General features: G+C 49.6%; 1 protein-coding gene across 1 annotated transcript in view; it reads right to left on the reverse strand.

The window, feature by feature from the left end:
- LOC144752949 (butyrophilin subfamily 1 member A1-like) overlaps window positions 1-13,246 on the reverse strand; it is a 232,858-nt gene that overhangs the window by 41,973 nt on the left and 177,639 nt on the right. The window contains exons 5-6 of the mRNA XM_078640759.1: window positions 9,043-9,063; window positions 275-301 (exon numbers count right to left, since the gene is read on the reverse strand). Coding sequence (XP_078496885.1) covers window positions 275-301; window positions 9,043-9,063 — 48 coding nt within the window. The remainder of the gene's footprint in view (window positions 1-274; window positions 302-9,042; window positions 9,064-13,246) is intronic.

A 13,246-nucleotide genomic window follows, 5' to 3' on the forward strand; every position in this document is an offset into this window, starting at 1 on the left:
CGGGAGACTACTTTGACTGCAAGTTATCCGTCCTGCTAAGCCATATTGGCCCTTGTCACTTGCTTCCTGTGGGAGTTGGTTACTCAAAGAAGTACAGAGTCCCCAAAAACAACTCATAAAAAGTTTTATAAGTAACCGCTATCCGCAGTACTTACCAAAGTTTGTTTGCATTTTGAGTGAAAAGCAGTGAGTTAGTTAAACATTCACATCTCTGGCTTCTATGGTTAGAATAAGAAACCAAATATGATCACTGGGTAAAACAGGCTTCACTTACCTGCGAAGCGCCGTGCTCGTCGCCAATCTAAATATGAACATAGAACACATTCAACTCAGATTAATGCTGAAACAATTTACCATAGATTTACAAAAATGCAAGGAATACATTATTGAAATTTGGAATTTCTCAAGTAAAGTTTCACTTTCCTATTAAATAGGAAGAAAACAGATGTATTTAAAAACCGCTAGATAATTAAAAAAAATTAGAGAGCTAGATAGGTATTGATTATTGTACTTAAAATGGAAAATATCTGTGCTTTTATAAGCAATATTCAGTTGACTGCTACCGTGTGTAGTCAATCAATCATGTGTTTGTAGAGCGTGACTACTCACCATAAGGGTCTCAAGGCGCTGGGGAGGAGGGGTGGTGCAGGTTCCAGTCCATCAAGGAGGGGTGTCTGTCGAAGAGCCAAGTTTTGAGGTTTCACATGTAGATGAGGAGTGATGTTGTCTGTCTGAGGTGGAGCGGTAGGGTGTTCCAGGCTCTGGCCGCGAGGAAGGAGAAGAAGCAGCCTCCCGATCTGGTCTTTCTGGGGCTGGGAACCATGGCGTAGGAGAGCTGGTCTGATCGTAGGGTCCTTTGGGGTGCGTGTGAGTTGAGTTGGCTGTTGAGGTATGCTGGTCCAGTGTTGTGGAGGGCTTTGTGTGTGTGGGTGAGGATCTAGAAGGTAAATCTAGCCTCGATGGGGAGCCAGTGGAGTGTGCGCAGATGTGGCAGTGTTTCGGTAGGTTGAGGACCAGTCTTGCGGCGGCTTTCTAGATGTTTTGTAGCTTGCGGGTGACGTTTTTGTTTCTTCCGGCATTGAGTGCGTTGCTTTAGTCGAGTCTGCTGTTGACGAGGGCACCGGTGAAGGTTTTTCTGTGCTCAAAGGGGATCCATTTGAAGGTCTTACGTAGGAGGCGGAGGGTGTGGAAGGGTGTGGAAGCAGGAGGATGCGACAGAGTTGATCTGGCGGTCCATTATACAGCTCAGAGTCTAGGATGATTCCAAGGTTGCGTGCATGGTCCGTGGGGGCGGGTGGGATTTCAAGGGTGGGGGGCTACCAGGTGTCATTCCAGGCAATGGGGTTTAGGCCCATGATGAGTACTTCTGTTTTAACTTCTGTTTTGTCAGTGTTGAGTTGTAGGCAGCTGCTTTTCATCCATTTGGCGACAGCTTCCATGCCTTCTTAGAAGCTGTGTTTGGCTGCGTTGGCTTCGTTGGATAGGGAGAGGATGAGCTGGGTGTTGTTTGCTTATGAAACAATGTTGAGTCTGTAGGTTCTGAGGATGGGGCAAGCGGAGTCATGTAGACATTGAAGAGCGTTGGACTGAGGGAGGACCCGCAGGTGGTTGGTTTAGGGTCCGACAGGAAAGGGGGGAGTCTGACCTGCTGCGTTCTGCCAGAAAGGAAAGGGTAGATCCAGACGAGGGGCTTGTCCCGGATCCCTACATCTTGAAGTCTGCCTATTAGGGTGAGGTGGGATACCGTGTTGAAGGCCGCTGAGAGGTCGAGGAGGAAGAGGGCTACGGCTTCTCCTTTGTCCAGTAGGGAGCGGATGTCGCCTGTTGCGTCGAGGAGGGAAGTTTTGGTGCTGTGTTTTTTTCTGGAGACGGATAGGAACGAGTCAAGGATGTTGTGCTCTTCGATGAAGGTGGCAAGTTGGTTGTTGATGGCTTTCTCTATGACTTTCGCTGGGAACGGGAGCAGGAGGATGAGTCTGTAGTTTTTGATCACGGTGGGGTCCGCCAAGGGCTTCTTTAGGAGGGGGTTGATCTCGGAGTGTTTCAGTCATCGGGGAAGGAGGCGTTCGCCAGGGAGCGGTTGATGGCGTGGCGAAGCATGGGTGCGATGGTGTTGGCGGCTCTGTTAAAGATGTGGTGGTGCAGGGGTCCCTGGGGGCCCCATGGTGTGGATTGACTTCATCATCTTTAGTGTGTTTTCGGTGGTGAGGGCTGTCCAGCTATCAATCTTTGGATTCAAGTGTTGTGGGTGGCTGGTGGAGGTTTAGTGTGTTGGTTGTCTTCGTCAAAGTCGTCAGTGTGTTGGTTGTCTTCGTCAAAGTTGTCGTAGATGTTCTAGATTTTGTGGTGGATGAAGGTGCTGAGTTTGTTGCAGAGGTCTTGTGAGGGAGGAATGTCAGTCGACTCACTGGTGGGTTGGGCGAACTCCTTAATGATGTTGAAGAGTTCTTTGCTGCTATGTGCGTGTGTGGAGATTCTGTCTTCAATTGCAGTTTTATTCGTGTTTCTTGTAAGACATTGGCTTGGTATATGCTGTCCACTAGTTCTAGTGGGCACCTTGCACCAGTCCAAACAACCCTTATTGATGATAGGTTAAAGACAACCTTTATTGAAAGCTATCCAAGTGGTAGCTATGGAGAGCAGCCTTCAGGCTAAGTTTAGAAGGAATGTAAAGCAGCTTGTTTTACCAGCCTATAATCTCTTGAATGACCAAATGAAAGGAGAACCACACCAGGTATTTATATAAAATATATGTATTTATTCTAAACACTCCCTACTCGTCTCTTTATGAGCCTAGAGGTCAAAGTACACAAGTTACGAGCAATATATCAAAAGTAAATAGCACAATACACGATAGGCCCAGGGGACCGAACCATATACTAAGTAAGTGGTATAAGAACCACAACTTGACTAGACACAGTGCCTAGAGCACGTAGAATTGCTGGGATGCCAAGGAACCACCCAAGATAGGGACGAAGGAGACCCACGGGGGACCCGTGTAGTGTGAGAACACAGGTGCGAACTCCGTACAATTGGTGGTTGGAAAAGTAAAGAATAAGAACACTTAGGAGAGGATCCTAAGCAAACCCTTTGGAACTAGGACAGTTCCAAGGCCAGCACCCTTGATAGTACCGGAGTACATGGGTTACCTATCCTAGAGGAGACGGGTGCATAGGGGTCAAGAGGTGTCGGAAACGCTTGTCGATTTCAATGGCGTCTTGCAAAGAAGTGCTGCTGCTGTGAAGAGAAGAAGTGTCCGGTGCGATCCAAGCCTGGATTGAGGATGAGAAGAACCTGAAAGCAGAGGGGACAGAGTCTGGGGCACTAGCCAGTGACCAGGGGCCCGATATGCGGAGGCCCACTGATGTTGGGTGCTTCAGGTGTGAAGAGGTGAAGTTTGAGTGTGCGCTCCCACGAGGACCAGGAGGGGTTGACGACAACCAGGAGCTGGATTCGAGCTGCCCACGCAGGATGTTGAATGCTGGGGTGTCAGCGTTTGGATTGAACCCAACAAGCCTAGGCAACAGCAACCCAAGCAGGAAGAGTACAGATGCAAGCAGATAGACTGGGGCCCTGAATAGCAGGATCCCAGCCAGACTAAGTAAAAAAACTGTGAAACATCAGCAAAAAGTGGGGGTAACTATAAAAAGCAGATCCTACTCTCCTACACAACCCCCCCCCCAAACGCAGGGACATTAAACTCTCATACTGTTTGGTCTTTTCTCACAATTCACTTCGAAGAGATAGGGGTCTTTTTTTTCTTTATTTTCTCCATACCTTGTATGCACTCTTTCTGATCATACTTACTCTTTCAGGCAGGTGAAACTTTTTGATAAAGTACATTTTTCAAAATTTTCGGTCTTGGGTGTATTACGCTTGGGTTCTAACCTTCTCGGTGCTTAAATGCACTTTTCCTAAAGTCTCAAGTCAAGTCAAGTCAAAATTTGTATAGCGCGGTACTCACCCAGAGGGTCTCATGGCGCTTAAGGGAGAGGAGTTTGCTACTGATCGAACAGCCAGGTTTTGAGTTGCTTTCTGAAGGAGAGGCAGTTCTGTGTAAGACGGAGGTGGGTGGGGAGGGAGTTCCAGGTCTTGGCCGCCAAGTAGGAGTAGGATCTTCCTCCCATGGTGGCTCTTCGAATGCGAGGAATCGCGGCGAGGACTTAGTTGGACGATCGTAATTGGCGAGTGGGGGTGTAAAAGGTCAGGCGAGTGTTGAGGTATCTGGGTCCTAGTTCGTGGAGTGCCTTGTGTGCGTGGGTGAGGAGACGGAACGTGATTCTCTTGTTGACAGGGAGCCAGTGCAGGTCTCTCAGGTGACCAGATATGTGGTTGCGGCGAGGTAAGTCTAGGATGAGTCGAGCGGAGGCGTTCTGAATGCGTTGAAGTCTTTTCTGCAATTTAGCTGTGGTTCCGGCATAGAGGGTGTTTCCGTAGTCCAGTCGGCTGGTGACAAGTGCTTGGGTGACCGTCTTCCTTGTTTCGGTGGGGATCCATCAGAAGATCTTTCGGAGCATGCGTAGGATGTTAAAACATGAGGATGAGACGGCGTTGACTTGTCTGGTCATCGAGAGGGAGGAGTCTAGGATGAATCCCAAGTTGCGAGCATGGTCCGTTGGTTTGGGTGCGCTGCCTATGGCCGGGGGCCACCATGAGTCATCCCCGGCAGAGGGGGATGATCCTAGGATGAGGACTTCCGTCATGTCTGAGTTCAGTTTAAGGCGGCTGTTCTTCATCCACTCGGCTACGTCTTTCATCCCTTCGTGTAGGTTAGTTTTGGCGGTGGTTGGGTCTTTGGTAAGGGAGAGGATCAGCTGGGTGTCGTCTGCGTAGGAGATGATGTTGAGGTTGTGTTGGCGTGCGATGGATGCGAGGGGGCTTATGTAGACGTTGAAGAGGGTGGGGCTGAGCGATGATCCTTGTGGAACGCCGCATATGACTTCGGTGGCCTCTGATCTGAAAGGGGGGAGGTGGACTCTCTGGGTTCTTCCGGCAAGGAACGAGATGATCCAATCCAATGCCTTATCTTGTATCCCGACGTCCCTGAGGTGTTGTACAAGGGTGTGGTGGCAGACCGTGTCGAACGCTGCGGAGAGGTCCAGGAGGATGAGGGCCGCTGTTTCCCCGTTGTCGAGCAGAATCCGGATGTCGTCTGTGGCTGCGATGAGGGCGGTTTCGGTGCTGTGGTTGGCTCGGAAGCCGGACTGTGAGGGGTCGAGGGAATCGTTAGACTCAAGGAAAGCGGCGAGCTGATTGTTGGCGGTCTTCTCTATGACTTTGGCGGGGAACGGGAGGAGCGAGATGGGGCGGTAGTTCTTAAGTTCGGTGGGGTCTGCTGTAGGTTTCTTCAGGAGGGCGCTGAGTTCGGCATGTTTCCAGCTTTCCGGGAAGGTAGCGGTGTTGAAGGAGCAGTTGATGATGTCCCGGAGATGGGGTGCAATGACGGAGTCGGCCTTGTTGAAGATGTGATGGGGGCATGGGTCGGTTGGCGATCCGGAGTGGATGGAGCTCATCAAGCGGATGGTGTCTTCAGTGCTGATCGGGGTCCAGGTGTGAAGAGTGGTGGTGAGGGGTTTCGGTTCAGTGGTGAGGGGAGTGGACTGGTCGTCGAAGCTGTTATGAATGTCTGCGATCTTGCTGTGGATGAATGAGGCTAGAGAGTCGCAGAGGTCTTGAGAGGGAGTGATGTCGTTGTTGCCGGCGCTGGGATTGGTGAGCTCGTTGACAATGCTGAAGAGTTCCTTGCTGTTGTGGGCTTTGTTGTCTAGTCGATCCTTGAATGCTGATTTCTTGGTGGTGCGGATCAGCTGGTGGTGTTTGCGGGTGGCGCTCTTGAGGGCGGTCATGTTGTCTGTGGTTGGGTTTCTTCGCCAGGCTTTCTCGAGGGTGCGGCAGTTCTTTTTGGAGTTCTTGAGGTAGTCGATGAACCAGGAGGCTTTTTTGCTTCCTGGCTTGTTGGGATGGTTTTTCAAGGGTGCTAGTTCGTTAGCGCAGTGGGTGATCCAGTGTGCGAGATTGATGGCTGCTTGATTTGGGTCCGTTGATATGGCGGGAGGGTTTTGGTTCAGAGATGTAGTGAGCTGGTCGGTGGTGATTTTGTTCCAGTTTCTGCGGGGTATTTGTCGCGGGTGGTGGTGGTGGGTCGTGGTCTTTCTGAAGCTAAAATGGACGCAGCTGTGGTCTGTCCAGTGGAGTCCCGTGGTGTGATTGAAGGAGATGTGCTTGCTGGAAGAGAAGATTGGGTCGAGCGTGTGTCCGGCGTAGTGGGTGGGGGTGTTCACCAGTTGTTTGAGTCCAAGATTGGCGAGGTTATCCAGCAGGGTGGTGGTGTTGTTGTCGTTGTTGTTTTCCAGGTGGAAGTTGAGGTCCCCTAGGAGAATGTAGTCATCGGAGGGGAGGGCGTGTGGGCTGACAAAGTCAGCGATGTCTTCGCTGAATTGTGTGCGGGGTCCAGGGGGTCTGTAAATGAGGGTGCCTCTGAGTGTTGTCTTGGGGTTGGTGTGTATCTGGAAGTGGAGGTGTTCGGTGGCTATGGGGGTGTCGTCGGAGTTGGTCGAGATGCGGATGGTGTTCTTGTGGACGATGGCGATACCTCCTCCTGTTTGGTTGATGCGGTGCCTTCGGATGATCTTGTATCCGTCGGGGATGGCTATGGCGATGTCGGGTGCTGATGAGGCGTTCATCCAGGTTTCCGTGAGAAAGGCGACGTCCGGCGATGTGGTGTCGAGTAGGTTCCATAGTTCAATGGCGTGTCTGTGGACCGAGCGGGTGTTGAGCAGGATGCACTTCAGGTGGTTGTTGTTGGAGCTCTGTTTGGCGTTTGTGGTTGTAATGTTGTAATGTGGGTCCTGATGCAGCAGAACTTGCAGGATTGGCAGGTGAAGGGTCCATGGGTGCTTCCTGGGGCGGCTCGGTGGCAGTCGCGGAGGCGGCCGGTGTTGAGTGCGGTAAGGGTTGCGGCGTCGTAAGTTCGGCGGGCGGGATGGCCTTTGCGGGGTCCAGGGGGTCTGGCGCTGGGTGCGGTCCAGGCGCGGACGGGCGTAGGCAGGCTTACCTTTGGCGCGCCCGCTGCGCGTGAACGCTGCGCGTATGCGACTCTGCCATAAGTGGAGAGTGGAGGGGGGCGGAGCGAGGGAGGAGCAGCTGGGAGGCGGGAGTGGGGTGGCGAGGTCCGGGGAGGCTCGAGGGAACGGGGGTGGGGCCGCGGGGGAGCAGCGGCAGGGAGGGTTAAGAGCACAAAAACAATGCAGGCGAGATCGGGGACACAAGTAAGGCAATACAGTAAGGCAATATGATACCAATACAAGTAAGGCAATACGATACCAGGCTCTATTGGGGCACAATCAGGAATACAGTAAGGCAATACGATACCAGGCTGGCGATTGCAGGCGAGATTGGCACAAGGAAAGGCCAAGGAGGCACAAGGAAGGCCAAGGAGCCGGTGGAGCGACCGTTTCTGACTAGGTCTAAAAGTCTAAATTCTTTTCAGAACTTTTCTCTCACAGTATGTGATATATGGCTGTTTCTTTGGAGAATATGTATATGTTAAATAAGTCATCTGTTTCCAACTCTATAATATATCATAGGCATTGTATATTGTTCTTACTCCAGCCTTGAAAAAGTCTTATGATTAGGACAAAACACGTGTCAGCTGATGTTTTTGCTGGACTATACATAAAATAAATCGACAATGGAAACACTGAACATTCTAGACTTCTAAGAATTATTTCTGCTGTGAAAAAAGGAAAATATCAACTGTAGTTTTGTGTTCTGAACAGGTCAGACTGTGGACAATTGTATTCACGTTGAGATCATACTTAGGATTAAAAGGTCCTTTGTGTTACTCTAAAGAGAATGCTGCAAACAAAGGTTCTAATATTTGTGTATGTCTGTAGCATGTTGATTTTCTAATGTGCATTGTACACCTACTGGTAGTTAGGGGCTGGACCTGTAGAGCACCTCGTTCAGTTTTAAATATATCCACACAGTATTGTTTCTAAAAACATGTGTAACACTGTTTGATGAGCGGTAATTTCCTGTATAGGGGACCACGATTACCACTTTTTGTGAAGCTATAGTAGGGCAGACATGTTTGGTTGCAAGACTTGTTCTAGACAGCATCACTTCAAAGCCATCCAAGCCCCTGGCTCAATTGAAACTTAAAATACCTTAAGCTCTCAAAACGCACCCCTCCCTCTTTCTTGGTCATATAAAGTTGCAATGAGGAGCGATGTCGAGGACATGGCAGCCGTAAACAGGTACAGCTACATCGCTTGGCCTTGTGGTCCTATGCGTAAGTCTACTCAGCAGAATCATTCATTTCCTGTGATACCACTTACAGCAACAATTACATGTGAGTTTATATCCCCTTGGAAGCTACAAGCAAATAACTCATATACATGCTATTTCCACCTGCTTCTTCTTACCAAGGACTCAGTGGCATTTTTATGACCTGGTTTGCTTTGCATTTTCACCGCACAATGTGGTAAATGCGTGACGCAAACCTCAAGTGAGATTTATGAAGCCATGCAAGGCCACTCTGCAAGGCCCTGAACGGCACCACACATCTGGAATAAAGCAACACCTCGCACATTACTCTGCCCTGGGTGGGTGTTTCCATACAACTCCCATGGACTTCAACGCATTTCTTTATTTCTCCTCGTTACTTCCTCCTTCTATGCGTTCTGCATTCTGTAGCACACGTAGAAAGAGGAATATACCTCTTAGGATTGTTTTTGTGGAAAAAGATGCCCTTTACCGCACAAAAACAATCCTGTACTCAACGGATTCACTGATGCACCATGGTGCAAGGGTGCCTGTGTTGGGGCTCGCCTGTTCAAAATACACAAGCACAGGTGAAAGACCAGAACGCGCCATATCGACTTAAATATGGCACAATCCTGCCCTTTTCCTGTCACACTTGGAGTGCAGATAGGTGACTGCACTAGGTGACAAGTTTGTAAATCTACCGTTAAGAGTAAGGCTTTCTAATGAATTCATTAAATAGAAGGAAATACAGCAATCTCTTTACTACAAACTCACCTAGTTCTTCTGGAAGTTTTCCTGTGGGACAAGACAAAAGAACATGAACATGAAAAGTTACCCACATGTGTTACAAATCAATTCATGCTGAGCTTTTTAAAATGTTAATTTTTACTTAAAAAGAGGAACTGAAAGATATCTTGAAAGCAAAGCCCATTGATACTCATTCCCCTTCCTCGTCCCATCACTTACTTGTGAGGAGGTGCCGCCACCTAGATACAACCTGTTAGAATTGAGGGTCTCTGGTTGGCACAGGTATGTACTTGTGACAAGCAGGGACCCTCTCCTCTAGTCAGGGCAAGGGAATTACCCCTAAGAATAATCCCTGCTCACCCTCTAGGTTGCGTGGCGCGAACAGTCAAGGCTAATCCCAGGAGCGATAAGTCAGTTAAGCATTTGTAGTCATACACAGTAAACAAACTGATTCCCCCCACAAATGGACACCAGGCGGTAATTCTATGGAAATACGTATCCTTTATGTAAAAATATATATATGCAGGCAAATTATCAAAAGACCTTCTTTAACGGTTTAAAAGTAGGGCTACAAGATTTCAAAATGGCAAGTGTTTCTTAAATGTTCCTTTAAAATGCTTAGGTTGCTTCAATCTGGTTCTTATTATTTGACAAGCAGTTCTTCCACACTCAGGGCACTATTTTCAGGTGCTGAGGCACGGGCCGTGCGGGCGGTGCGCTTCGTAGCGCTTCTCTGCGCGTCGTACGGGCAGGGAAACTAGGTCCTGCCGACTCCCACGCGTCTCGAGGTGCGCCGCGTATGGCGCGGTCGATCTCACCGGCGGGGTATGAGTCGTACTGTTCTAGTGTGACTCGCACTCCAAGACGAAGGGAGGCTTTAACTGCGGGGTACGCGCCTCACGCTGTCAGCGTGACAGGCGGGCAGACAGGAACGTACCGGGGCAAGTTAAAGCACACAGTTATCACGGGAAATAAAACATTGCGGGCCCCGAGCCCGTTGTGAGGAGTTCGGGAAGTCTCATACCTTAGAAGTGCGCGACGTCCGCTCTTCGATCAGTCTCCTTGGCAGGGGGACGAGTCGTAGGCTGTCAGGGTGCTTCGTGGTACAGGCGTACCTTGGGGTCTGTGTACGGCGGGTGGTCTCCAGACGGCAGGGCGCAGCACGGGGGCCTCCGGCACGGGTTGTACAGGGGGCAAGTCCCTTTGTGGTGCGGCGCGGCCTCTTCCACAGGTCAGGGGGCACAGCGGGGCGGCCTGGTGTGATGCAGTGCACTGGCGGCCGTCCAGGCTTGCGAGTGCGCTCGTTTGACCAGGATTCCCGCTGGAGGGGCGAGGAAGCACTCCAGGCACTCCAGTAATGAGCGGGGTGACAGAGGAGCAGGCGGCCTGACCCGAGGGGCAGAGAGCGGCTCTGGCAGAGCGAGACTCTCAACGGGCAGAGAGGCAGGCCAACTCCCGAGTGTCACGGCCCTAGGAGGGAGCAAGGGGGCGCAGTCTCAACTCCGGCTGGAGGAAACACATGGCTCAGTTTGCAGACGAGCCAAGGCACAAGGAACCCACTGGTCCTGGGGTTTAATTCAGGGGGCAAGCTCAGTCAAGCCCTTGGAGATAGTTTAGAGCACAGCAAAGCAAAGTCCTCTTAGGTCTTCTCCTCTAATCCTCAGCAAGGCAAAGTGCAGGCCAGTCCTTCCGCTACTTCTTTGGTCCTTCTAGTTGGGCAGAGGTTTGTTGTGGTAAACTGGATCTGATTTGCTAGGAGCAGGGCTCCTACATTTATAATCAGTTTATTTTGTCTTTTCAGGCCAAGGGGGCCTTTGCATATTCCTTTTCAGCACTGGAGCACTTTGTTGTGCAGACTCTGCCTTCTCCTTTCAGTGTATGGGGCAGGGACAGCAGATGCTCCGCAGGAGGTGGAGCCAGCATTGGGATGACAAGTACAGCCAGGAGCCCTTTGTTGACAGTCTTCCCTCTTCCTGGGCTAGGTGTCGGGCAGAGTCATCAGTCGCTCCCCAGGGGGCGGAGCCAGCATTGTGGTGGCAGAGCACAGCCCTATTCAGAGTCAAGGGGCACTCCCACCACCCACCTTGGTGCAATCCCTCCATTCACCACCTGTCATCCCGAGCCCTGTCACTCACACAACCCAGACAGCAGATACACATCCTGGCAGAGGCGGGCTGAAATGGTTAGGCAAGCAAATGCTAACCTTCTAAAAGGAACATTTGCAAACACAGGGTATTAAAATAAATTTTACTAAAAGAAGTATTTTATTATTCTGAGTTCAGGCATAATAAACCTGACCTTCCACCATGTTCCCTGAGCCTGCTGGGATTATAAAGTGTAATAATTCCAGCAGTCCATTCTGGCCTATGAGAACAGGTAGCCTTACAATAGTAAAAAACGGAAATGGCTGTAATTCACTATTAGGACATGCCACACACATCAGGGCTTGTCCTACCTTATGCTTACAATGCACCCTGCCCTGGGGCCTACCATAGGGGTGACTAACATGAAGTAAAGGGAATGTTTAGAGGCTGGCAAGTGTGGGCACTTGCCCAGCCAGCATGACAGTACCAGACTTCACGCAGGTTCTGCCATGACAGACCTTAGACATATTTTAAAAGGCTGCTTCTGTGGGTGGCGCAACCAGCGCTGCAGGCCCACTAGCAGTATTTGTAATCACAAACCCTGGAAACTCCTGGTGCACTTTACTGGGGTCTGACAGTAAACCAAATAAGCCAATCATGGAAATCAATTACAGGTACACTTTTCATAGGGAGAGCATATGCACTTTTGCACTGGTCAGCAGTGGTAAAGTGCCCAGAGTCATTAAACCAACAAAAACAGGTGAGAGAGAATATTGGAGGAAGGCAAAAAGTTCAGGGATGACCCTGCAGAAAGGGCCAAGTCCAACACAACCCATTAGTACCACAAACGTCTTTTTAATTAGGATTATTCCCAGCTGCATAAAATGGAGAATTCCCTGAACCACCTCCTGTTTTTAATGTCTGCCCATTCAGATCCTTGAAATGCTTTTGCACTTCTGCCCTGGACCTGTTCGGCCTGTGGCCGGGCACTCTGCTGTCTATCCATGTCTTTGGTTTTGTTATCCCTCTCGTCTGTGGCCAGTTATGGTCAACCGGGGTTAGGAAGGAGCTTGGACTTCCTGGGAGTCCATCTTTTCTGGAACTGAAAGAATTGATGGATAGTGTCATCTTGGGTGTAAGTATTGCGCGCCTCTGCAGCACGTCAGCCATGTTGGATTGTGAAGGCCGGCTGCGTTACACAATAGGAAACAAAAGCGTCTTGTATTTTCCCTTTTTCTTGTTGGTCCCTTTTTTGCCGGGCCTTGAAGCAGGTTGCACTTTCAGCAAATCCTTCTTGAAGGTGGATCTTCTTTATTTAAAGCTTGCTATTTGATGTTTAAATTCTATAACAATGAGGGAGTGAAGGCAATCCTCTCCTGAGAATTCTTTACCAAGTGACACCCAGGGGGCTGTCGTACATCGGAAGGTACATGTTTGTGGTTTATCGGCTGAAACCTTTTGTGATCTCACTTCCAGGGAGAAATCATGGAAAGAGAACCTGGTGGGCTGCCCTGTTTTATTCCTTCCTGCTCATCCTTACTAGAGCATGTGGAGATTTTGATATTTCACCCTTGCCTGACCCTAGAGGTTGTTTGGATGACACAAATGGAATGTGCAAATCAAGAGGAGGCGGTCAAAACTACCAGTTAGCCTTATCGTCTATTTTCCGTAGATATATTCCAAAAACAGTTCCTTTTTTCCCGGTAATGAAGGATACTATCATTGCTGAGTAGAAATTCTTCCAAAGTTCCTTACAAAGATGTATCTATTTGATCATCAGGAGTTTCTGCAATCAGTGATGCTGGATTCTGTTTTAACTCATTTGGTTGCTCATTCTTCAGTGGTCTAGGAAGACGCTTCATGCTAACAAACACCTGACTTGGAAAGAAAGGTGGATGGTGAATGGTGCTGTGATGAAGGCTTACTTTGGTCTAAACCTTGCTCTGAGAGCCACTCTGCAGTCACTGTATTTATCCCAGAGTCCGGTCACAGATTGTCAACCACTTTATTTTGCTATGTTGGCTGTTTCTGGCTTTGCTGACCTGCTCGCCAGACTAGAGCTGCAGGCATCATTTTGACAAATCTATGTCACATTTGGAACTTGGCCTCCAAATTCAGATACTATTGTCACCTCCGGGCCAAAATCC

This window comes from Lissotriton helveticus, chromosome 5_1 (assembly GCF_964261635.1).
Source record: "Lissotriton helveticus chromosome 5_1, aLisHel1.1, whole genome shotgun sequence".
Taxonomy (NCBI): domain Eukaryota; kingdom Metazoa; phylum Chordata; class Amphibia; order Caudata; family Salamandridae; genus Lissotriton; species Lissotriton helveticus.